This window comes from Trichoderma evansii (genome assembly GCF_050947405.1).
Source record: "Trichoderma evansii strain SZMC 28006 chromosome Unknown GGI43scaffold_17, whole genome shotgun sequence".
Classification (NCBI taxonomy): Eukaryota; Fungi; Ascomycota; class Sordariomycetes; order Hypocreales; family Hypocreaceae; genus Trichoderma; species Trichoderma evansii.
In genome coordinates, this window is record NW_028145189.1 from 425,718 (window position 1) to 449,321 (window position 23,604).

The following is a 23,604-nucleotide window of genomic DNA, read 5'->3' on the forward strand; positions in this document are numbered from 1 at the left end:
CATCATATACAAGTCAAGCATTCTGAATAACACATCATAATCACATCACATATTAACAAGGAAAGCAGATATGAATAGGCATTATCTCGCTGCCTTGAGCGCTTCTTCTCTTTATTGTATATGCTCAACCATCTTTAATATGATACATGGTAGCAGAAAATCCCGTCCGGTAAGAGAGTAAAATAAAGGGCCAAGTTTCCCTCCAATCCTTTATATACCATCAAACAAAACTCCCAAAAAAGGAAATCAAACGCCGAAATGTTCTGCTACTACCGTTTGTTTGTTTTTGGCCTTGGCCGCAGGCCTATGCCGAGTGGAGATTTGTCTATCAGCGGCTCTCAGAGTCCGCGAAACCCATACATTCCTTCTTTCGAAGATCGCCCCCTGACCCATTATGTAAAAAATCCGAAAAATGCACGTCTTCTTTTTTTTCTGCATTTGCCAAGCATATTCCAACCGGTCCTCCCAATAACGCCGGGCCATCCTGTAAAAAAGAAACAAATGAAAGTCGGGTGTGAAAACACCGAATGTATAAAACTTGAAACAAGAAAACACCACGCAGAGCCTCGAATATTAAGACGACACCCCAATAGAACCACCGTCCCAACCTGCATGCCAAAGGGGTATCAAAACACGTCGAGGCTTAGAAATGATAAACCAAAAGAGAAATTCGAGACTCAAAGGACGTCGCTCCACCAAAAAGTCGGATAACATAAAAAAAGACTTGCATAGAATGCAATATGCATCAAAAAATTACTCCGCAGAGCCAGTCTCTTGGCCTCCGCCGAGCAGCTCTAGAACCTTGTTGACAACTGCACTGGGGTATCCGCGAGTGAGCATCTCTCCCACAACTGCCTTTGCTTCTTCTCTCTGCTCAACGGCAAGGAAAGCTCGGGTCATGGCTTCATACGTGCTAGGCTCGCGCTTCTCACGAACCACGGCATCGTATATCGCCTGGGCCTTCTCAATCTTCTTCTCTGCAGCCCAGCCGTGGATCAAGGTGTTGGCAATGTAGGGAGTGAGGTCCACCCGCCTGCTTCGCATCTCAGCCAGAATTGACTCCGTCTCGGCAACCTGGTGGTTAGCAACCATGGCTTCGAACAAGGCTTGGTAAATGCTGGCGTTAACAGGGACCAGGTTATCTGCCACGACCGAGTCAAACACTCTTCGCGCACCTTCCATGTCGTGCAGAACGCAACCTCTGGCGTGGATGAGTGAAGCATAGTGCACTGACTCGGGTCGCTGGCCAGCCGCGCGCATCGATTCCAGAACCTGTTCAGCAGCGTCCATATCAACCGTCTCCAGAGTAGCATGAGTGTCGATGAGCAGCTTATAGGTGTGAGAGGTGGGGGCAATGCCCTTGGTCGTCATGCGGTTGTAGTAGGCAAGGACCTTGGACTTGTCACGCTTCGTCGTCAGGAAGAATTGCATCATGCTGTTGTACGGCGCCGGTCTGGCCTTGTAGTTGGGCATGGCCTCCATCTCATCAAAAAGCTCTTCTGCAAATTTCTCGTCGCTAACACGGCAAAGAGCGTTGACAATGGTGCCATAGGTAACCGAAGTGGGCTTGATACCAAGAGCCCTCATCTCAGCAAAATAGAAAAGGCAGTCGTCAATACGACGAGCCTTACCCAGCTTACCGATGAGCGCGTTGTACAGGAAAGAGCTCGGCTCAACACCCTCGGCCTTTGCGCGAAGGAAGATGCGGACAGCCTCTGAGGCCTCGTCGAACGTCTTGGTGGAGTCCTTCAAGGTGGTGATGTACAGTCCAAAGGTGTTGGCAGAAGGTGTAGCGCCCATCTCAAGCAGCTCTTGGTGGAACTGCTCAGCCCGTCCGCGGTTACCCAAGGTCAGGCAAGCACCAACCATGGCGTCCAAAATAGAAGACCAGCCATAGCGAACGACGGCATTGTGAGCAACGGGGGGGACATCGGTACGTGCCATTGCAAGAATTTCCTGGCAAAGATCTATCTTGTTCTCGCGAGCAGCGGCAGAAATCAGCTTGGCGTATGTGATGTATCGGGGGTGTCTTCCGGCACGGCGAATGTTCTTGAATCGGTTGAGGGCCTCGTGGAGACGAGGACCCTTGCGACCATGGTTGCCTTCCAAGTCATCGGCGATCAAAGAGGAGCCCTTGAAGTCGGTGTTGCTTGCATACGGATCGTAGTTATCTTCATAGCTAGAAACAGTCGGCGTAGATTGGAACGGAGAAATGCTGTGAACCTGAGAGGGAACCGTCGACATCTGAGAGGCCAGCTCGCGGGGATCGACAATGCCACGAGATTCCATATAGCGGGCAATGAAATCAACACTCTCGTCAATCTCTTCGGCAAGTTGAGGGCGGGCCTCGGACTCGGTAGCTCGGATTCTCTGGAACATCATCTCGGACTGTGCCAAGCCCTCTGCGACCTGGCCGGAGCCAATGAGGGAAACCGCATACATGGCAGTTGGCTCGATAAAGGCAGCTGTGGCACGCATCTCAGGGTTGGAGAGGGCATACCAGTACTTGGAAGCCGAAGCAACATCGCCTAATCGCACGCTCATGGCAAGAAGGGCAATTGAAGGTGTAGCAAGGTCTTGGAGATCCGCGACGTGGATGTTACCATATGCCTCGATGGCTGTGGTAGCATCGTTGCCATCAGCAGCGACGGTGGCGATGTGGATCATGGCCTGATCTCGAACGCTAGCATCAAGAGACTGAGCCCACTGAAGGGCTTCTTGGAAGACACCTCGTGTGATGAACCCCTTAATGAATCCAAGATCGACCAGGGCGTCTTTCATATCTGCCACAGAGGTGCCGTATTCGCTGATGATCTTCTTGAAAAACTTCATGGCGCCTTCAATCTTGTCGGAGACGACATAGGCATTGAGGACAGAGGCGTACACCTGAGCGTCGAGTCGGTCGCTGAGTGCCGAGCTTCCAGAATCGTGAGAGATGGCTAAGTTTCGGTACTCGTTGTAGCATTCAACAGCGCTGATGAGGTTACCAGACTTGGCATAAGCAGTGATCATCGTGGGGAAGACATCAGCAGAGGGGATGATCTCGCTGAGCTCCATATGCTCATAGAATCGCAGCATGTCTGACACCCGACCAACTTGAGCGCAAGCTGAAATCAACTGTCGGTATGTCTCTGCTGAATAAGAGGCCTCACCGGCATCGAAGGACATGTCGTACAACTTAACAGCCAGATCAAGGCGCTCATCCTCGCATAGGATGGCATGCTCTAGCTCGTGAGATGCGAACATGAACTTGCCAGGCTCGTCCATTCCGCCAAATCGCAAGCGCTTCTCCTCAAGAACGGCCTTCATTTCTGAAACCTCCAACGAGCGAGAAGAGAGCAGGCTGACGAGAATGTTGAATGTTTCGCTATCAGGGGACACCCTTCGGCGCATCATGTCAGCATAAACATCCAGAGCCTTGGAGACAACCTCAGTTCTCTGGCTAGGGATGTGAATTGCGGCCAGCAGCAGAGCATTGTAAGCACTGGCGATGGGCTGCACGCCCGTGGCCAGCATGGCCTCGAACACAGCTGGGATCTCAGCATATCGGGCAGCCTCCGACAGCTTCAGGAGGTGGTCGGCATACGACTGAGATTGGCCCTGGGCAGAAACACCAGTTTCTTGGGCTGATTCGGCAGGTGTAGGCGTGCGCACACGAGAATGGGGTGCAGACACAGAGGTAACTCCTTCAGCAACTGCTTTTTCGACAGCTGCTTGGAGCTTTCGAGCCTGGATTTCCTGTTCGAGCGCCGCATCGATGTGAGCAAGAGCTGCCTCCTCTTCCGCCGACATCAGATGCTGCTGTCCGGCAGCATCGTGAGCGTCAACTGAAGCGTCATGCTCAGCAGCAGCCTCTACGCCAGCCTCGGCGGCATTTTCACCAGCGAGAACTGACGACGCATTGGGCTTCCACTCAATGCGCTTCTGGAAATCAAACTGCGTCCATTCCTTGTCCTCTTCCTCCCCAATGACTTCCTTCTTCTGAAGAGCCTCAAAGTAGGCATCTAGACCTCCGTGGTTCGAGACATGGTGGTGATCGGCTGGTAATCCAGACGATAGTCTTTCGCTGTGGAAGGCAGAATAGAGAGGGAAATTCGAGACACGACTGGGCCGGTTCGACTGTCGTCTAAAGACGGGGCGGTTCTGAGAGTTGAGGACGTGAGGGTGAGTGGCAGCTACGACGGATTGTGCGTAGCCGTGGGCGGTAACGGATTTGGCGAATGTAGATCCTTGACGGATAAAATTCGAGTACAGTTGTGAGTAGATGGGCATTTAGATAGCGGGAGGAGGAGACTAGATGATGGTAGATTTGTTAGTCATGCAATGCCAAGTTTCACACAATGACCTGCCAACAAAGAAACGACGTTGCTTGGTGTCTATCGACGCTGCAGGATCACTGATCAAGACAAAAGACAGCGCACTGCAATGCAACGCAGTTTGATTTTTTGTTCGTTCTTCTGTCTTTTCACCAACGCCACCGGTTGCGCGCACGAGCAGGCAAAGTTGGGAGGCAAAAATCGGGGCCGAAAACTTACGGGGGAGAAAATGATAGTGGGCGATTGCAGGTTCATTTGACAGCCCCGGAAGCCGTCAAACAAACGCGCTATGTAAATGGTCCAAATTGTAAAGAAGGGGGGGAATGTAAAAGAGGAAGAAAAAAAAGACTACCAAAATCAAGAGCCGGATCGAAAGGAAAGGGACCGGCCTCGATTATCTTCTTTTTAATTCTATCGTGTGTGTGCGCTGGCTTGGGATACGAGAAAAGAGAGAAGGAAATAAGGCCTGGGAAAAATGGCGGGGGCCCGTGCCGGCCTTATTCTCTCGGGCCAGGGCCTGTCCTGAAGTGCCGTGGCTGAAGGAGGCCGCTAGAACTGAGCGAGTGCGAGTGTGGAGTGCATTGCACGGGCAGACGGAGCCCCAAAGCCGCCTGGAAGACGCTACGGCTACAGGTGCTGAGACGGTAGAAGACGGCAGACACTAGCAGAAGAGCCCCTCCAATAAAGGGTGGACTCGGGACAGCTGCGAGTTGGAGGCACGAGCATGTGGAGGTGACTCAGATATTGAAGAAGCTGCTGCAGAAAATATGGCTCCAAGTGCCGAATTTTTCAGCTTTTTTTTTTTTTTTTTTTGTGTTTCGCCAGTGTCTTTTTCATGCAAGCTCGTTGATAATGCAAGCCGCCCGTCTTCAGTGAGGCCGCTAGTGCTGCATATCTGCGGGCGAGTATTGATAGTGTATTTCCGTAATCCCATTGACTGGCGCATAGAGAGCCCTTGATTTACATTCATTTCACACAAAATACGAAGTGTGTACACAGCCAGAGCGCTGCTGCGGCTAGCTGCGTCTTTCGCTTTACGTCGCCGCCACCTGCTAGAAGTAGGTACTGTACGTGTAATTGAGTGCGTCATAGACCAGCGTTCCATGCGCTCAGCTTCATCAAATCCGGGGCTTCTAAAAAAACTCACACACGACACTCCAGCTGCCACTTGCCCAAAACTGCCTCGTGCCGAGCGCCAGAGAGAGAAAAGAGACGATAAATCACATACATTTAAAATTTCTCCTCGCTAGTAAGGCGGCAAGGCATGCGCGTCCCACAACGCCTGTCCCCAGTCTGGCAGCCTTCCATCCTCCTTCGTAATTCGCACTGCTGCTGATTGGCCACAGCGAGAACAAACCGGCAGCCGATTCGCTAGCATTCCCTGTCGAGGCGTGGAGATCGAGGGAGAAGCCGGAACCACCGGTGGTCCCTGCAAAGAAAAAAAAAAAAAAAAGAAAAAGTGGCCTCAGGACCTTGTAGTAAGCCGAAGAGGCTGCAGCACCTGAAGCGTGCTCCGTTCAGGGCTCTGCTGCACCTGTAAGCTGAGCCAGTAGGATTACCCGGGCATCCAACCAGCTGTCTGCTGCCAGTCTATTACTACCTGGGTATCTGATATCATCATCATCTGCATCATCCGCAGGCAGCAGAAGCCTTTGGAACCAACAACGGCCATTTTTAATCCCTCAACATCTGCATACTGCAGCCTTACGCGGTCTCCAGCCTTTGCCTGGAATGCGTGCGCGTCGCATTATCCCCAAAGTCCGTGATAGGCAAAACGGTGATTACTATCCACCTGGTGCGACGCCTTGAACGGTCATCGCATATCAATCAGTATTAGTCCCCGCATAGCGAGCGCATTGTCGGGCAGTTGACAAGTCCGACACCAGCCATGAGGGTGGGTGGTATTAGCGACTGAGGCGTCTATTCCCGCCTAACCCACAACTCAAAGCTGCAGGTCATTTATCAACGTTACGCTGTGAGCTGCAAGAGAACAGATATTGCTACTCCTGGCGATAGCCGCGGTGCGCAAACGAAACCAACCCATGCCCTCTCTCGTAAGCCATATTTCGGGATGCTCTTTGACTGCGCACAAATTTCCTTTACAATTTCTCTCTGATCTGGTCTAGAACCGTAGTCGTAGCCATCGGCTTGTGTACCCCGTAGTCGCCTCCATCATGGCAGACTATTTGCATAGCCAGTCCATTCGACATCTCCAGTTGTTTCTAGAAGAAACCTTTGCTGTCTCGTACAGTACAGTAGTCGTATCGTACTAGCACTTACTCGTGGTCAATAAAGTTCAATGTCAGTGGCTTGCCAGCGCCTCAGCGGTGCCACAGGGCCCTTAGAAAGAACCCGCTTCTCTAACAAAGGCGCCTCTTCTGACAATCCTTCAGCTGCGCTAATAGCATGTGCGTCACAAGGGTGGACTCGAGCCCGTCAATTCCCGTATACGGGCAGTAGTTTTAAGGAGATACCCCGAACTAATCAGCGACCCGGAGCTCGGATGCAGCGGACGAGGATTGCCATCTCCGAGCAGCTCGGTGGGCTATTGTGCGCTCCGGGCCCCACGAATGTCCAGCCCGAACTACATGCAAGTCTCTACGGAATACATGTAATCTGTCCTGAATGCTCTTGTATGAAAATAGTAGCTGAATTCAATTTAAGACTATTTGCATATACAGTTATATCATAAAAATAATGTATGGATACCGTATAAGCAGAATGAGTATATTAAACCAACAGGATATTGCAACACAGAGAAGTTATAAGCCGCTATGGTATGCATTCGCCTTATTACGGCTTAAGCTTAACTCAGTAGACAGTTTGGTCTATTTAATATAAGCCCGTAGCATCACAACAAGTCTGATAACACTTCTATGGTTGCTCATTTTGAATGGTAGTATTTAATGATATCATGGATACATGTATTTACTTTTAACCTCAACTATAGGTAGCCAGTATTATTGAAGGGCATCAAGAAGATGGTTTGATGCCCCCACTTTAACATTATAAAAGAATATGCATTATCCATATTTCGTACAGACTCTAGTTCTGATTGTCTCCTGCAGAAGCAAAAAAGTATGTAGTGGCGCCTTTAAGCCATGTTCTATTCATTGAGCTAGTGAAGATGCCTGGATGCGAGGCGAAGGATGGCCGTGGTTACACTCTATTTCTTCAATTCATATTTGGATGCGCCGATCATGGCAAAGATTGCTGGATCGCACATATATCGACGGCTGTTCTTGCTATTACTCATACTATATTTCTTACTTGGTAGTGTGGAGGTCTCACAGGTCCTATTGGCAGGATTCCTGCTAGCACTATAGTAGTTTGTTGCTGCGAGCTTAGGGCCGTAATCCATGCCTCCCTCTATCCTCTACAGGTGGGAGTCACTAGATATATATATCCACTTCTAATTTTGGTGAAGCGAGGACTTTGATGTTCAGAGAAGCGACCGTCCTTGCACGCCCTGGTGTGAATGGGCTGGAATCTCTGAATAGCTTAATATATTCTTATCCCAACACTGGTCTCAATAGTATTATCTCCTCCCGCTTAAGAGTACAGGCGTAAGCGGGATGCTTTAGGAAGATAGGCCAAGACGCTTTCACTTGATCGGCGACTTGATTCAGCCACGTATATCAGATGACGTTAATAGTGACACCAACAGACCTCGCTATTTTGGGTTTAACTGCATGTATGCGATTACGCTTCCTAGGCTTTCCGCTACCGATATGGTGTCGATAAAGGTGAATGTGATGGGAGGTCAGTAATGATAGGTTCTGTAAATATTTTATTTTATAGTTTAATACCTGTCAGCTTTATTTTGAAGTCGTCCGCCCTCTACTTATAAATCTTCCACTCGGATTATTGCCCGGGCTGTCGCCATTATGATACCGAGCTTGTGTGAGTAGAGTGTGAGACCTTTCGATCTCCCTGTTTTAGTAAGCCAAGGTGAATCACCCGCTCCATGAGCTTGATCCACAATGATACTTTGTTTCCTATTTGGAATATCATGAACTTGGTTTGTATAAATCAGGCCTCGCTTGAAATGTAGATAGTCATCTATTAGATTTAGTTTTAAACGACTCGCTGATGTGTAAGACACATGGTTGGAATCACCGAGTAGGGAAATCCCTGGCAGGAGGTCTCATAAGAAAGGCTTATAAGCTTCCAGCACTGAAGTCTTCTATAAAAGGCCTACTCCCATCTCTGCCATTAGTAATTTTTTTTATCCCTTTACCTATCCGCCTAATTATATTACCAAATTTTTATACTTGAGAACCATGAAGTTCAATCTCCTCAATCTCGCAATTCTGGCTAATATGGCTCTTGCTCAGGAAAGCTGTGGGAAAGAGGTAAGTTTATAAGCCTATAGTATTCTTGGTAATGGCATGGATACTGATAGATTGGGTTTTAGGGCGCAGCATGTGGAGGATCTTCTAATCCTTCTTGTTGCGAGGATCTTAGCTGTGTTTCCGGCGAGTGTGGCGTAAATCATTAACCTTCTGTATAAGAGCCTAATTTACTTGTCAAATGCTGAAAGTATTGTAAATTTTAGCCTCCTCTTAAGAACGTGGAAGCGGGTTTTCGATAGGCAATAATAGGGGGGTGAATTCTTGAAGAAAAAGCCTGCGGTTGTTGTATGGAGTTCTCTACTAAGCTATGCGATTTGTAGTTTTGTAAAATTAGGAGAGTAATGCAGTTAGGTCTTAACGGATGAAGCACCTATCGGCCACTGTGGCCATCAGTGCAGTGCTCATGACGCAAACTGATAAGGGCCATATAATCTATTTTGACATACGCAGTGTTCAGCACGCAGTAAATCGAGTTTGAGTCAAAATGAAAACAGCTTCAACTTCGACCAGATACTTGTTAAAACACGAGCTTCATGTTTGTATGGCGATCACATCTATGTAGGCTTGTGGCTTGTAAGCTAGCCAATCATGTGTAATAGATGCAGCTTTGGCTGGCTCCGCTATACTAAAGGCGATACCGCATTGCCGCAATACTACCTCCTACTCCGTATGTGTTATCGATAAGAAAAAAATCCAATGCCTTTTATTTTTTGGAGATCACCGTTCCAAGTCAAAAGTCAAGGCCAAAGCCCCACCCGACAACTGCCATAGCAAAGACACTGCTTTCACCATGGCCGACGATGGAATGCTGATGAATTTTGAGCTGGGCGGCGGGCCGCTCAAGCCTCAAGTCAAGTTCAAAGGTGGATCGTGGAGGGACAGGAAGCGAGCAGAGAAGAGCGCAAAGCTTGGATCGCGCCCAGCAGCTGCGGCCGACGACGAACAGCGATCAGCAAAACGACAGAAAATTGACGGCTTTGGATCAGGACGACGAATCGAAGGCGAACTACCCCATCGCTCGGACCTTGTGCGAAAGAAGACTGCAGATCATGGCGCCCCGGGACAGAAGAAACACGCAGGCCCTCCAGGGAATCGTCAAGTCGTTTCCCGCCTATTTTCGTTTAATCCTGAGCAAAAGACATCTTTCGACGAAGAGGAGGAATGGAAAGAACCCGAGCCAACAAATGCGCCGCTTCTGACTGTTGCGAATTTCGGATCGTTAACCATCTCTTCTCGACTTGTAGAGGCGCTCGCCAAGATGAATCTTGAGCGTCCAACGGCGATTCAGCAAAAAGTAATTCCGCACATGCTATCTAACAGCTCAGATGCCTTTGTCCAGGCCGAGACGGGTTCGGGAAAGACGTTTTCATATCTGCTTCCTATACTACATCGGGTACTCCTTCTGAGTGGGAACGGCGAGAAAATTCACAGAGACTCGGGCGTTTTCGCTATCATAGTCTCGCCAACACGCGAACTTGCAAAGCAGACACATACTGTGCTAGAGCAGCTCATTAGGCCCTTCCCCTGGCTAGTCTCTACTGCAATTACTGGAGGAGAGTCCAAAAAGGCGGAGAAGGCCCGACTTCGAAAGGGAATCAACTTCTTAGTTGCAACCCCGGGAAGATTGGCGGATCATATCGACAATACAAAGGCTCTCAACTTGGGCACTGTGAGGTGGCTAATTCTTGACGAGGGTGATAGACTAATGGATTTGGGATTCGAAGAGGACCTGAAGAAAGCTATAGACGCACTCAAGCAAGTGAAGGTGTCGAATACTCTCGCCTCTGGGGTATCTCTCGAGCCGCTTCCAGACCGAAGGGTTACCGTTCTATGTTCTGCGACAATGAAGCTGAATGTACAGAAGCTCGGCGAGATGAGTCTTGCTGATGCTACTTTCTTGGCTGTGGAAAAGGGTGCTGAGACGGCGGATGAGAAGAAGGAAGAGCAGGTTCACAAGGCCCCGGCGCAACTACATCAGTCACACATTATTGTGCCTGCTAAGCTGAGACTGGTGACGCTCATGGCTTATCTCAAATCTGTGTTTTCTCGCCGTGGCCACACGATGAAAGCCATCATTTTCATGTCTTGTGCCCACACTGTCGACTTTCACTACGAACTCTTGAAGATTCCCGAAAACGCTGAAGCACCCCAATCAGCATCAAAAGACGCGCCATCAAAAGACGCACCATCAAAAGAGACACCTTCAAAAGACACGCCATCAAAAAACACACAGTCAAAAGACTCGGAGAATGTATCCAAGACTGTTGCCAAGGCAGCTTATATCACGTCTGCTGCAAGCCCTGAAGTTGTATTACACAGGATGCACGGATCTCTATCACAACCAGTTCGAACAGCAACCTTGAAATCATTCTCAGCTTGTAAATCGCCTTCCCTTCTCATCACCACTGATGTCTCGTCGCGAGGTCTTGATATCCCTTCCGTTGATTTGGTCATCGAGTACGATCCTGCTTTCAGTTTTGATGACCATATTCACCGAATTGGACGAACAGCGCGAGCTGGACGCTCTGGTGACGCAACGATATTCCTGCTTCCCGGCGCAGAAGAAGGCTATATCGAGCTCCTTAAAGCCTCTGGATCACCCTCGTCATTATCTTATGAATCTGTGCTCCAGAAAGGTCTGATGGCCAAGCTAGAATTTCCGGTTGAAACGACTGCTAAGCCTCAAGATGGGCAGACTTATCATGATAAGGCCGAAACTTTACAACTCCACCTGGAACAACGCCTCCTCATCGACAACAAACGACTCGAATTAGCAAGAAATGGCTTCAAGTCTCACATCAGAGCTTATGCGACACACACCAAGGAGGAGCGTGTTCATTTCGACATCACTCAGCTGCACTTGGGACATATTGCAAAAGCCTTTGGATTACGAGACCCGCCGGGAGGCATTGGCGCCGGTATAGAGAGAAAGGCACAGAAGGGCAAGAAGGAACATTGGAGAACAGTCAAGGGAGGCAAGAAGGATGACGATAGTGATGATGATGCTGCCAAGATTGAGCAGAAGCCAGCTAGAGACGCGCTTATGCGTAAGAGCAGGATGCTCATGTCCGGAGCAAGCGAGTTTAATATTGGATAGACAGCGATAGACGTGCTTACCTTTCTTTCTTTTTCATTGTTTAAGAGTCATAGTTGGAAAATAAGCTCTATCGGAGCGCTCTCGGCCCTGCTAGTACTGTTGTTTGGCATCCAAAATAGATGAATCATTTAATATGACTGCAAACTGAAACCTTCTCGTAATTAAGTTCAAACACTCGTCGATATGCAGGGCAGGCCAAAACGAAGGTCCGAGATCGCTGCCCAGCAAATTGAACCTGATTGAAATTCAAACGACCACCTTACTGCTATAAATCCCCTTGCAGCCATAGAATAGCCTATGGAAGAACAGCACCTCCCAGATAGAGATGTGGCATCTTGATTATATCCCTTAATAACCTTCTCCTTCAGGCAAAGGGTGCTCCGGGTTAACGTCGGGCGAGATAACAAGCAGCCGACACTGCGACTTCCGGCGGGGTGATAAGCAGATAAGGGCGCCAGGCCATTTTCTTCGTGACTCAACGGCGAGATCAAAAGGCTGCCCCGCATCCTCGCTTGCCTGAGTCTTGCAAAGCGAAACTTTTGTCAGGGAGACTCACGGCCAATTCGCTCAAGATGGCGACCATATATATCGACGAAGACATCGGCAAGGACGAGGTTTCCCAGACCGGAACTGAGGAATCGCCCTACAAGTCCCTGCAATTCGCCTACCTGCAACGCCCTGCAGAGGCTCAATATCTTACTCGCAAATCCCAGAACACCGAAGATGAGGCCGCAAAGGAATGGAAGCCTGTCGCAAAGGCGGCCTTGAAGAAGGCTGTCAACTACTTTGACGTGCAGAAGAAGAAGGCGGCGAAGGAACAGGAGCTGGTCATCAGGCGAAAGAAGGAGGAGGAAGAGCGAGCCAAGGCTTTGGAAGCGGCCAAGGCCATCGTTATCACAGAAGATCCTAGCCTCCCCGCTGCTGTTCGAATTGGACTGGACGAGGTTGGCGACCACATCACGCTGCGTAAGCTGGACGACTCCGAGAGCAAGGGAACCCGTGTGCGCGTCTTTGGTCGCGTGCATCGCGAGCGCAAGCAGAAGGATGTCATGTTCATCACTTTGAGAGACGGCTATGGCTTCATGCAGGTGGTTATTTCAGGTCAACTGGCCAAGACTTACGACGCCGTTACCCTTACTCGTGAGACGTCCATGGAGATTCTAGGAGAGATGCGGGAAGTCCCCGCCGGTGCCCGGGCTCCTCTCAACCGTGAGCTGCACGCCGACTTCTTTAAGATTCCAAAGCACTGGAAGGCTCCTGGCGGTGATGATGCTATTACCAACAGAGTTCAGGCAGACGCTGAACAGGCCATGCTTCTCGACCAACGACACCTTACACTTCGAGGTGAAGTCGCTTCCGGTGTCATGATTGTGCGCGACGCTGTCGAGTGGGCCTTCAACCAGGCCTACAAGGAGCTCAGATTCCGCAAAGTCAGCCCCCCGGCCCTCGTCCAGACTCAGGTCGAAGGTGGTGCTACTCTGTTCAAGTTTGACTACTATGGCGAAGATGCCTACCTCACACAGTCTTCTCAGCTATACCTGGAGACCTGCTTGCCCTCAATGGGCCACGTCTACTGTATCGAGAAGTCTTTCCGAGCTGAAAAGTCTCTGACTCGACGACACTTGTCAGAATTCACACACGTTGAGGCTGAGCTTGACTTCATTACCTTTGACGACCTGCTGTCACACATTGAGCAGATCATGTGCCGTGTGCTCGAGCTGGTTATGGCGGACCCCGTTGTTGCTGATAAGATTAAGACTATGAACCCCGAGTTCAAGCTGCCCGAGAGACCATTTATGCGAATGAAGTATTCCGAGGCCATTGAGTGGCTTGTGAAGCACGAAATCCCCAACGAGGAGGGCCAGCCCCATGCCTTTGGCGACGATATCGCCGAAGCTGCGGAGCGCCGCATGACCGACATCATCAACAGGCCCATCTTCCTCACCCACTTCCCCGCAGAGATCAAGTCTTTCTACATGTCAAAAGCTCCCGAGGATGCCCGCGTTACCGAGAGTGTTGACTGTTTGATGCCCGGTGTTGGTGAGATTGTTGGTGGTTCCATGAGAATGGACGACTACGAGGAGCTGATGGCCGCCTACAAGCGCGAGGGCATTGACCCCGAGGCCTACTACTGGTACACTGACCAGAGAAAGTGAGTTGCACAATTCTTCAATTTTCCTAGAGATCTGCGACTTCAATTGCTAACGATGACTTTTTCCCCCCTGAATAGGTATGGCAGCTCTCCCCACGGAGGCTACGGCCTGGGACTGGAGCGTTTCCTTGCTTGGCTTTGCAAGCAGCACACTGTTAGAGATTGCTGCTTGTATCCTCGTTACATGCACCGCTGCAAGCCTTAGAGATAAAGTCAAGAGTTTAGAATGTTTTGTTAGATCACGAGAATACATGAAAGAAAAGCTATTTTTAGGCCAATTATCGGAGTGCTTCTGTTTGCGGGATACAACTAAAAAAGATGAAAGAAATAACATGTGCACAAGAGCTAAAGTGTATAGAGATATTCATGCTAGTGATAGTCACTTTGCATATTGAGACCCTTGGAGCTCTAGCATTTGTTGCCTCATAAAGGAAGATCGTCAAGTGGTCCCCTTGATGATCGTGACGTGCATAAAGCTCACATGCAGGACATCTAAGAGTGAGCGTCGAAAACTGAGCTATCACATGTCAAAAAATAAAGCAAAATAATAACATAAAGTAAAAACTTGTCAAGTGACAGATAATGTCTTGGGGGCAGCTCTTGAAATAGATCGGTTGGGGTAAAGCTTAATGCTGTATTGAGTGTGCCGGTCTAGCTGAAGATACTAGATGCAGAGATGTTTGCCACAATCACATGCCAGGCAAATTGCATGAAAGAATCGCACATTATTCGATATCAAAATAAATGCAGTTCCTATTATCTATTTTGCCTTGAGATTCGATTCAATAATAAATTGCTGTCTGGATGAGCTGAGTTATTTGTTCGATTTGTAGGCTGGGGTTGGAGGCGATGGCAGTACCTGTCTTCATATCCTAATGGCAATTATGATACTGCTCAAATAGGACACCTTGTAACGAAATCAACTCATTCTCTTCTGAACCCCCATTTTAACAACCTACAAGCTCAGCCAGCCTAGGCAAAAAAATTCCAATGGCAAACACCCCAACAAAACAGCTCCCCTAGCTTCAAGCATCAGACACATCAAACCAACCAGCAATTATACAGTTATTAAACAGCTCCAGAAATCTTGTTCCTCAGGACGCTAAAAACGTCATGGCAGAGTAGATCGTGCATAAAACAGCCATACAGCGGAGGCAGGATTGGAGCACTCCTCCAAGCGTGGTCTTGACGTCATGCGCCACGATGTCGATCAGCGATCTGACTTTATATAAGCCCACGCTTTTTCAAGAATATCTCATATATACCTTCTCTGTCTATAAATATCTGGGTTACCCTCTTCCTCTTTCTGAGACTTTTGTCTTAACTACAAACTAAAACTTGGTATTACAAGTCACAACCTTCAAACAATCCTTATACATATACAATCATATATAACAAATCAAACAACACCAATAAACAACAATGAACAAGGACGAAAAGGGCAACGCTGGCAACGTCACCGACCAGGTCACCGGCACCGCGCAATTTGCCACCGGCATCCTTGGCAACACGGTCGGCGGCCTGGGCCGCACTGTCGGCGGAATCACCGGTGCAGCAACACGCGGCTTGGGTGGCACCGTGAACAGCGTTACTGGTGATGCTGGCCGGCCTCTAGGAGATGCACTGGGTAATATTGGGACAGGGGTGGAGGGTGGGCTGAATAGCATTTCTAAGGGGGTGGAGGATGCTGGAAATTGGAAGAAACAGTAAAAGGTTGGCACGCTGGATATTGTTGAACGACACTGAATGATATTGTACGATATTGAAGGATGCTGATAGGAGGCGCCGAAGGTCGGCAGTCTTATCAAATAATGAAATTATAATGAATTTGAATCAAATTTTGTCATAAGATGCATTGTATTGTATTTTGATAACCACTGTAATACGAAATACTTGGACCCAGCGAAACCAAGCCTCTAGAGCCGCACCGTAACACGCATATCGCCTATAGTCTTCCTTTCCCGCGCTTCAGATGGCATCCCATGATGACCCTTGACATCTCTTCTCCCAACCCCGTACCTTTCTCAATGCCCAGGAAAGAATAACGCCGCCCTCTCAGACTCTTTATACCACATTGTATCTTACGCAGCTGAGAGGGTTTTATCCGCTATTCTCTGGGCGCCGCTGTGCTATTCCTAGCTGGCTATGTCTGGCAGGCAAAGCCTATTTAGACTTGCTCGGCGCCCCAGCCACCGTCGGCCTCTCGCATGCTGCTCGGGGGTTCGATCAGGGGGACAAACTCGAGGCCAACGTAGCCAATACCGGCAATACCGACGATGCCTCCAGCAATGTTGCTAATGACCTTGTCGCCAAGGAGAAGGCCTCCGATGAGGATGTAGACTGTCAAATTCGTAAGTAGGCCGTCCAGTAGAAGAAATAAGGGCTAGATATTGTCACATACAAACACCACGACCAATGAATGAGAAGAGGAAGTTGGCGTATCTCGAAACTTGGGGAGGAACTTGGAATTCTGCAGCTGTGGTCAGTATAACGTGGCGCCTTGGCGGAGAGGGATAAAAACGGGAGGTAATACCCAGTAGAGCAATAGCAAGTCCAAAGACAATCATGTAGATGCCAATAATGAGGTTCTGGCTACAGTTGAAGAATAAATAGTCAGCATTCACCGACTTCATATCCAACCCCGCATGGCAAAGCTCCAGCAAGCGCCATAGTGGCCAGTATTTCTAGTTGCAGTCCGCGAGAGATGGCATTCGTGGGTTCTTTCGAGGGCGAACCTACAGTCCAATAGGGAAGATATGGAAAACACCACCAAGAACCGTGACACCCGCCACAACCAAGTTAACAATGCGGCTGCAGCACGCCGAGGCGCAAAGGTTAGCAAAGCCGGTTCAATTGCACCGCGCAGATCATGCGGATAGACCAAAGACATACAAGATATCGGAGAGCTCCATGGTTACGAATAGATGGTAATAACGTTAAGATTCGATCTCGAGAGGGCGGAAGAGCAGGAACAGGTTTCGAGGGAGACGGAAGCGTCGCACTGCGTGGATTTTGAGTGTCGCGGGGGATGGATCGTCGCACGTGGAAGCTAAGCAGTAGCTCTATCCAGGGGCTAAGAGCAGGAAGACGAGGAGGAAGAGAGGCAAGAAAGACGAAGAAAATCAGCTACGAGCGTGTCATGAGAAACAGAGGAGGAAAATGAGTTGGTTATGTTTGAGGCTTGCGCAATCGCTTTCAAACAGCTCCCGGAGTGGCTGGCTGTTACCCTTGCGAACGCACAAGGCTGTGGCTGTGAGGTGACGTATTTACTGGGGCGGGCACGCCGGCAAAAGGTCGCCAAAATGTCGGAGCAGCCGGAGCAGAGGTACCGAGGTACATTGGTCAGGCACCTTTACATGGAAAGTACGGCTTCTTTTACAGTAAGCTTTGTATACAAGAATGTGCCAAGTTCCATCTCCATCCTGCAAAGCGTATTTCATTCACAAAAGTGAAAATCGCGCTGTCGATAATATATCGTTGTATCATGACATGGTATGTATAGAATACTTCATCTTTTTTTTAAATAAATAAATGCAAAGCTGATTGTCGAATTAGGGGTGAAAAGAAGCGCTCCAGGTTACTGATGGGCAGCAAGTGCTGCTTGTAAGAGAACAAGACTGATCGCCCGTGGAAAGAATGTAACCCACAAAGAGAGAGGAGAGTCTACTACGACACAAGAGACTAAGTAGTCCATCTAGGAGACCACATTTGTTCATATGTCCGCAACCAAAACGGTCGCCAAGAGCTAGAGTAGGGCGGTACTTCAATCCCGCACTCTAACGCGTGGTATCGGGGCAACAATATGCGAGAGTCTCCGAGCAAGCAGATGATCTATCATACTGCACTGCTACTTACAAAGCACATTTGTCACGGGACAGCTATGATTGCCCTCAAAAGTATAAATGAGTCCATGATTATGCCCATTTACTCATGGGATTGAGATGAATGAAAGCGGTACGACGCTGATAACCGAATACTGCTGAGTCCGGACACATCCTGGACATAGGCCTATCTCTTTACCCTGGGAAGTGTATGAGTAAGTTGGGTTATTCATCACAGTGGCTTATATCGTCCTACGCACAGTTTCAAATATCCTCGGAGACATTCAAGACGCCACCCGGTATAATTTTAGAACCAAAGGACCGAGAACTTTCAGAGCGAAAGACGTAGCCTGGTGGAATTGGTTAACTGAGACAAGCTAAGGTGAAGCCTACGCGCACTAGTCCTCTGCAAAGGCAAGCAGGGCGGCAAGAGAACAGGGGTTACGACCTCTAGCAACAGTGATAGTCGCATGAGTGAGGCGACGGAGAGCATCCAGCATACTATTGGTGTTTCACGCAAGCGTGACAGTACGAGCAATGGATGCCTTCCAGCTGCCATTGTGCCCGACTGCTCCTTGGAGTAGTATTTGACTCTCCTTGCTTTACGACCGACCACCTTGTCCATGTCCAGTCCTGTTGAACGAGGCCGCCTGTCTGGCCTACTTAGCCTCCTATTACACGCCTTGCATGAAACTGCATGCATGGAGTGGAGATGAGCCCGGGGAAACAGCCGTGGAAAGGTATTTCAGTCCGCCGCAAACGGTACAGCGGTGAGTCGGGAGCTCTGGCAGCCGCCTTGCAGGATACTATTCGACGCTCACTGGCAGCTTCTATCCTTTATATGCCGCTGAGCTGCTCGTGGTATGCACATTGCTTTAACCAGACGATGGACAGCATTACACGTGTCCCGAGAGGCCACGAATTTCTCCGAAGCCAGTCGGGAGCCTTGGTGCTCCGGCACCGTGATTTGCCAATACCCCTCAAAAGTGCCACATATCATACGAAGTACATGTACTTCAAGAAGATGCAGGACGAGAAAAAATGGCAAAGAGAGCTACCAAAAGGCCGACAGGGATGGTAACCGAAGGCGAGTTTAGCTACCTCACCATACACCCTCCCCATCGCCTACACTCCCAATCACATCGCTACGGGATGCTTGGCACTGGTGTGTCGGGCCCTTCAAGTTTTCGCGAGGGGAAATCCTCCCTGCGTTTTGTTTTAGTGAACTCAGCTTGGGATCGCTTGCGATGGCTTCATGCTCGTCGTTCCCATTTGGCACTAGGTGGCTTTTTTTTTTGGTGAACGAGCCTTGTGGTGGAGGCGCTTAATTCCGGGAATCTCGACAGAAATAGGCCGATCGTCTTGTGGGCAGATCAGTGGGTACTCCATGATAATGCTGGAGTGAGCTAGTCGTGAAGTTAATATTCACTGCAAGAGAAGCTTCTGAGGGATTGGGACGGCTAGGGCTTGTCTATACAGCTCTCACAGGTTGATATTCGAGTCCAAGCAAGCGCACAGTCGACTCTACGGCCATTGGCAGGAACTGCATGCAGCCAGAATCTGCGTAGTAGCAAATACATGCACAATACGACTCGATAGGCACTGCCATGGAGCCTGGGAGGGGCATATACCCAGGAGGGAATACACGCTAACACACGTTCCACCAAGGCTGCATAAATCTCCTATGAGATGGGATTACCGTTGCTTTATCAACACGCCAATACCACTATGTCGTTTCTGCTCAACTGTCGCAAGTATATAATCGCTGATTTCGGGCTTTGTATACACCGAAACAAACCAACCCGGCTTGGTATCCATCCCGGTCACAGCACGGCTTTGAACCAGAGCCGAATAATAATATGAGACACGAGTACGGATTACGGGGCAAGAAATACTATGTAAAGAAGTATTTAGAGTGTGCCATTACACGTCCATGTAATGCAGGCTTTCCATGCCGATAGTGCAGTGCCCTATCCATGCAAGCTACACTTCGCGCAGGAATCAAGCCCTTGATCCCTGCTACAGTATTATATGATACACACACTAGTAAGCTAGTGGGAGGGGAAAGAGACAAACATTCGTCGTTTGGTTAATTCAGTTCAATGGGAATGAAGCTTCGGGATGGGGCCGGACGGGACAGGGATTGCCAGATGCTGGTAGCACGGCTGTTGCTTTTTGACAGCCAGGTTCAGACAAGCCCCCTGTCATCAAAGCATGTATCACATGCGTGACCAAATACCCCCCTCCCCCACGATTTGAGAGTCATCTCACCATTACTAAGAAAGTACAGAGATAGACACAGTACGAGCAAAAAAGAAGGCAACCGGACCAGGGCTGCGTATGAGGCAAGCCCTGGGCAACGATGGAGCGGAGGATTGGGATGCAGAAAGCAAGACCTAGACCACTCTCGATGCCGTGCTATTTATGCTGATCATTTCAGCTTGGCTTCTTAGATAGAGCATCGCGCCATGTGATTTGTGCCACGTCAGTCCTCTTGGTACAATGAAACTCGTGGCACACATTAATTATTTGCACGAGAGCAACGAAACCCTGTCCATGTGCACAATATACCAAGTACGGAGTACATACGGCGGAATCTCAAAGTATTTAAAGAGCCAGGATTTTGTTCCGCACCTTGATACCTTTTCAACTTTACATGTTCAATAGACTTGCGCATTCTCAACATTTTTTATAACACGCATTTGTCTCTTGTCGTCTACGGCTGGATCAGGAAATCTTGTAGCCAAGCCTTTATTCATTCTACAAGCTTGTGACAAGCAAGATGACTTCCTCTAACAGCACTCCCCTCACCAGCATTGACTCTATGAACTCTCAGATTGAAAAGGTAGTTCCAACCGCAGATAAAAGTAAGTTTGTCCGTGGTTTCAGTCAGGGACTATGGCAGGATCTTGCTGCGGCCGCGGGATCCTCATCCTTTCGCCTCAACACCATCGATCTTGGTAGCTTGGTCAAGCATGGCCCTAAGATGCCAGATGATATGGAACGGACTACCGAGCTCACTGGATTCGCAACCTGGGAGATTACAGAGGAGCCGCAGTCGCTCAACCCTCCTCTCCGTGTTTCACCTCACGGGCCTCGCAATGGCCTCAAGCGACGATGGAATCTGATGAAGCTGAAGCCCACCTTCTGCGAGATATCGGAGCAGAGTAGCTTCCAAGATTTGGACAGCGAGTCTAATGGCCTTGCTTTCATGTTCTTGGCTTGGTCTTACATCCTTTGCGTGTTCTTGCTCGAAGAACAGCGCGTCCCGCTTGTCTATGAAGATGCGGCAGCTCCATCTGGTGATGAGACACCTACAAGCAATGAATTCAATGTAGACCTCGGCGATGCCAGTGATGAAGAATACCGCTGGTGGTCTACTCTTCTCTCTCCAGGCCAAGGATGGAAGGCCGCTCGCTCTGGACATCCAGTGTGGGCCGTCTCATTCACTGGCAATGTCAAATTCAAGATCATACATCAGCGCAGCGCTTCACAACCATCTGAGGAGACAGCAGAGATTAAGCCCCCGACTAGCAAAGAAGCAATCATGTTCCTTTCTCGATTTGCGTCCTTGTACAATTTAGAAAGCCAGGCTGTGCTGGGTCTCGCGATGGCGTTGACTGTTCCCCTACACCAGAACATGTCGTCGACTATACACATTCCAAAGCCACATCTCGCCAAGCCAAATTCTGTTTCTTTAACATCCGTCATTGATAAGGAGTTTCGCAACCTGTCTTACTATATGGTACTCAGCTCTAATCCTGCTTTTGTGGCTTCGGCTCTTTGGTCTGTCTTTTGGGAGCCCGAAGTTGACTGCAACTTGGTCACCCCCTGGTTCGATCCAATAATTAAAGTCCTTCAGCCCTTGATTGAAAATGAGGAACTTGAGATGGTGGGTCATATACTGGCACTTCGAAGACCCGGCGTTGCGCCTCTATGGTACGGATTGCTTGCTTGTGGCACAACAGAGACCGTCTTGGCTATTGTTCCCTACCTCAAGACGCTCAATACTCGCGTACCTACAAAACTCATGCCCGAAGTTGCCGTTTGGACCGACTCACCACAGTCATTCATGGATCTGGCTGGATCTGGTCCTTACCTACAAGGAAATAAGATCTCACGAGCTGACGCGTGGCGACTTCGGCACGAGTGCTGCAATACTTGGAAAGATGGCGCACATTTCCGATATCTGCCAACTACACCATTTCGCCCTTTTGGCTCCATCAATGGCGATGAGCTTGAAGTCACGGTGCGCAAGCATCTTGAATGTTCGAGACATCAATGGACGTACAAGGGATTCACGTGGATACTAAACACTAATGTTAGGTTGCTCCATGAACCTCGTGTATTGACCACACCCTGGACTGATTTCGAAGAAGATTCGGTCATTCAGCCACCCGGAAAAGAATCAGTAGAGTCAGATTATAAACCAAATCACGCAGCGAGCCAAAGAGCCGTCGGTGATATTTTCCGATGGGCTGCTACAGAGATGGAGGCGTCTGGGAAGCACATTTACTCTCACCCTTGGGTCGACATAAGTTCGCATTTTGTACAGGCTGAGAAGGCAAAAAAGCGTGGGAATAAGGGAATGATGCGTCTGTCGGAGCTAATGGAGAGAGCCAAAGAGTGGGTTGACAAACGCGGTGAGTAACTCTATTTCCATCTATGTATTTACGGCCTTTTGTTTTCCCTCGTTTGTTTCGACCATAGCTGATTGATGATTGTCGCCTGGAAGATGACGAGACGGTGGTTGGTGCTGCAGAAGCTTAGATGGAGGAGTTGATACTACTACTATTTTTGTATTTAAATGCATGGATGTGTAACTATAGGAAACGATGAACGGCTATGGCACTTAAATTGTTAGCAAAGTCAACCGACTGCCTGCTTTGACATTGGAAATGGGCGGGAGTCGGCGAGCTCCCCAGATGGTTAACAGGAGTGGGATTTGGGAATTTGGAATGGTGGTCTGCTACTGCCTGAGAGTGTGTATTTCGTAACTCTTATCAACCACGATTAGTGCCTTTCGTAAACTTGACACCCTTACCTTACTCAGTAGTTGTGAACAGACGTGCGTATTGAACCCTTGTATCCGACGGACCTGCAGGCAGCGGAACTGACACCTTGACAGAAGTTGTTGGCTTTCCAGAAAGGGAAATATAACACGTCTCTGATTGGCCAGTCTAAGCAGAATGAGAAAAGAGACAATATCGATTCAGAACGAAGCCTAGACTCTCTTGAACTGGAAGCTGGGCACTAGCAGTGCAAGCGAAAAGGCAAAATATCCTGGATCCTTTCGTCTAAGTCAACGGAACACGATCAGATTGGCTCCCATGCGAGATATTGCGGGGCGCAGCAGTCAGCTCAGGTAGCGAGCTTGTCAAAGCGCTGCGAATCCAGGTGCACTTGTACCAACATGTACTTGTATCCTGCACGCCCAAGGAAGCACGTTGGTTGGGCGCGAAGCTTGAGCTGGGGCCTGCTGTATGTGCTGCGCATGTGCACAGAACCCCGGATAAAGTGCCGGGACTCCGCATGAGGGGCGGACTAATGCAGGTCGCCTATTTGCCGCTGGGTGGGTGACTGCTTCCTGCAGTGTTCTCGTCGTGTGATCGAGTGTGATGCGAGGCAAGTTGGATTCAGAAGTGGCTGCCTTAGTTGCGGCACGTTCCTCCCCCCCTAGCAAGCTCGATATAGGGCGTTGTGCCACCGACCGTGCTGCCTTAGTAAGTCTTTGCTGCTCCTTTGTCGTGGTACTATTACGGATAGGCATTTATATAGGTAGATACTATTGCTATTTACTCGTGGTTGGGAGGAGGCGCGCGCTCTCCCGTGTAGTGCTTCGAAGGACAGACTAAAACACGGC

General features: G+C 49.2%; 5 protein-coding genes across 5 annotated transcripts; 3 read left to right on the top strand and 2 right to left on the bottom strand.

The window, feature by feature from the left end:
* Positions 1-71: 71 nt before the first annotated feature.
* GGI43DRAFT_411114 (uncharacterized protein) lies at positions 72-4,749 on the bottom strand. Its single transcript, XM_083206681.1, has one exon. The coding sequence runs from the start codon at positions 4,270-4,272 to the stop codon at positions 754-756; it is 3,519 nt and encodes a 1,172-aa protein (XP_083058349.1). The 5' UTR covers positions 4,273-4,749; the 3' UTR covers positions 72-753.
* A 4,583-nt stretch (positions 4,750-9,332) lies between these two features.
* GGI43DRAFT_411119 (P-loop containing nucleoside triphosphate hydrolase protein) lies at positions 9,333-11,912 on the top strand. Its single transcript, XM_083206682.1, has one exon. It carries the CDS (start codon positions 9,462-9,464, stop codon positions 11,766-11,768), a length of 2,307 nt encoding a protein of 768 aa, XP_083058350.1. The 5' UTR covers positions 9,333-9,461; the 3' UTR covers positions 11,769-11,912.
* Positions 11,891-14,734, top strand: GGI43DRAFT_117961 (asparagine--tRNA ligase DED81). The gene is made up of 2 exons (XM_083199007.1): positions 11,891-13,920; positions 13,999-14,734. The coding sequence occupies exons 1-2, from the start codon at positions 12,341-12,343 to the stop codon at positions 14,123-14,125; spliced, it is 1,707 nt and encodes a 568-aa protein (XP_083058351.1). The 5' UTR covers positions 11,891-12,340; the 3' UTR covers positions 14,126-14,734.
* Positions 14,735-15,758: 1,024 nt separating this feature from the next.
* GGI43DRAFT_411123 (Golgi apparatus membrane protein TVP15) lies at positions 15,759-17,143 on the bottom strand. Its single transcript, XM_083206683.1, has 5 exons — positions 16,813-17,143; positions 16,660-16,731; positions 16,454-16,512; positions 16,322-16,390; positions 15,759-16,260 (listed from the first exon to the last, which is right to left on the bottom strand). Exons 1-5 carry the CDS (start codon positions 16,830-16,832, stop codon positions 16,088-16,090), a joined length of 393 nt encoding a protein of 130 aa, XP_083058352.1. The 5' UTR covers positions 16,833-17,143; the 3' UTR covers positions 15,759-16,087.
* A 2,921-nt stretch (positions 17,144-20,064) lies between these two features.
* GGI43DRAFT_117979 (uncharacterized protein) lies at positions 20,065-22,649 on the top strand. The gene is made up of 2 exons (XM_083199008.1): positions 20,065-22,384; positions 22,477-22,649. The coding sequence occupies exons 1-2, from the start codon at positions 20,524-20,526 to the stop codon at positions 22,509-22,511; spliced, it is 1,896 nt and encodes a 631-aa protein (XP_083058353.1). The 5' UTR covers positions 20,065-20,523; the 3' UTR covers positions 22,512-22,649.
* Positions 22,650-23,604: the final 955 nt, after the last annotated feature.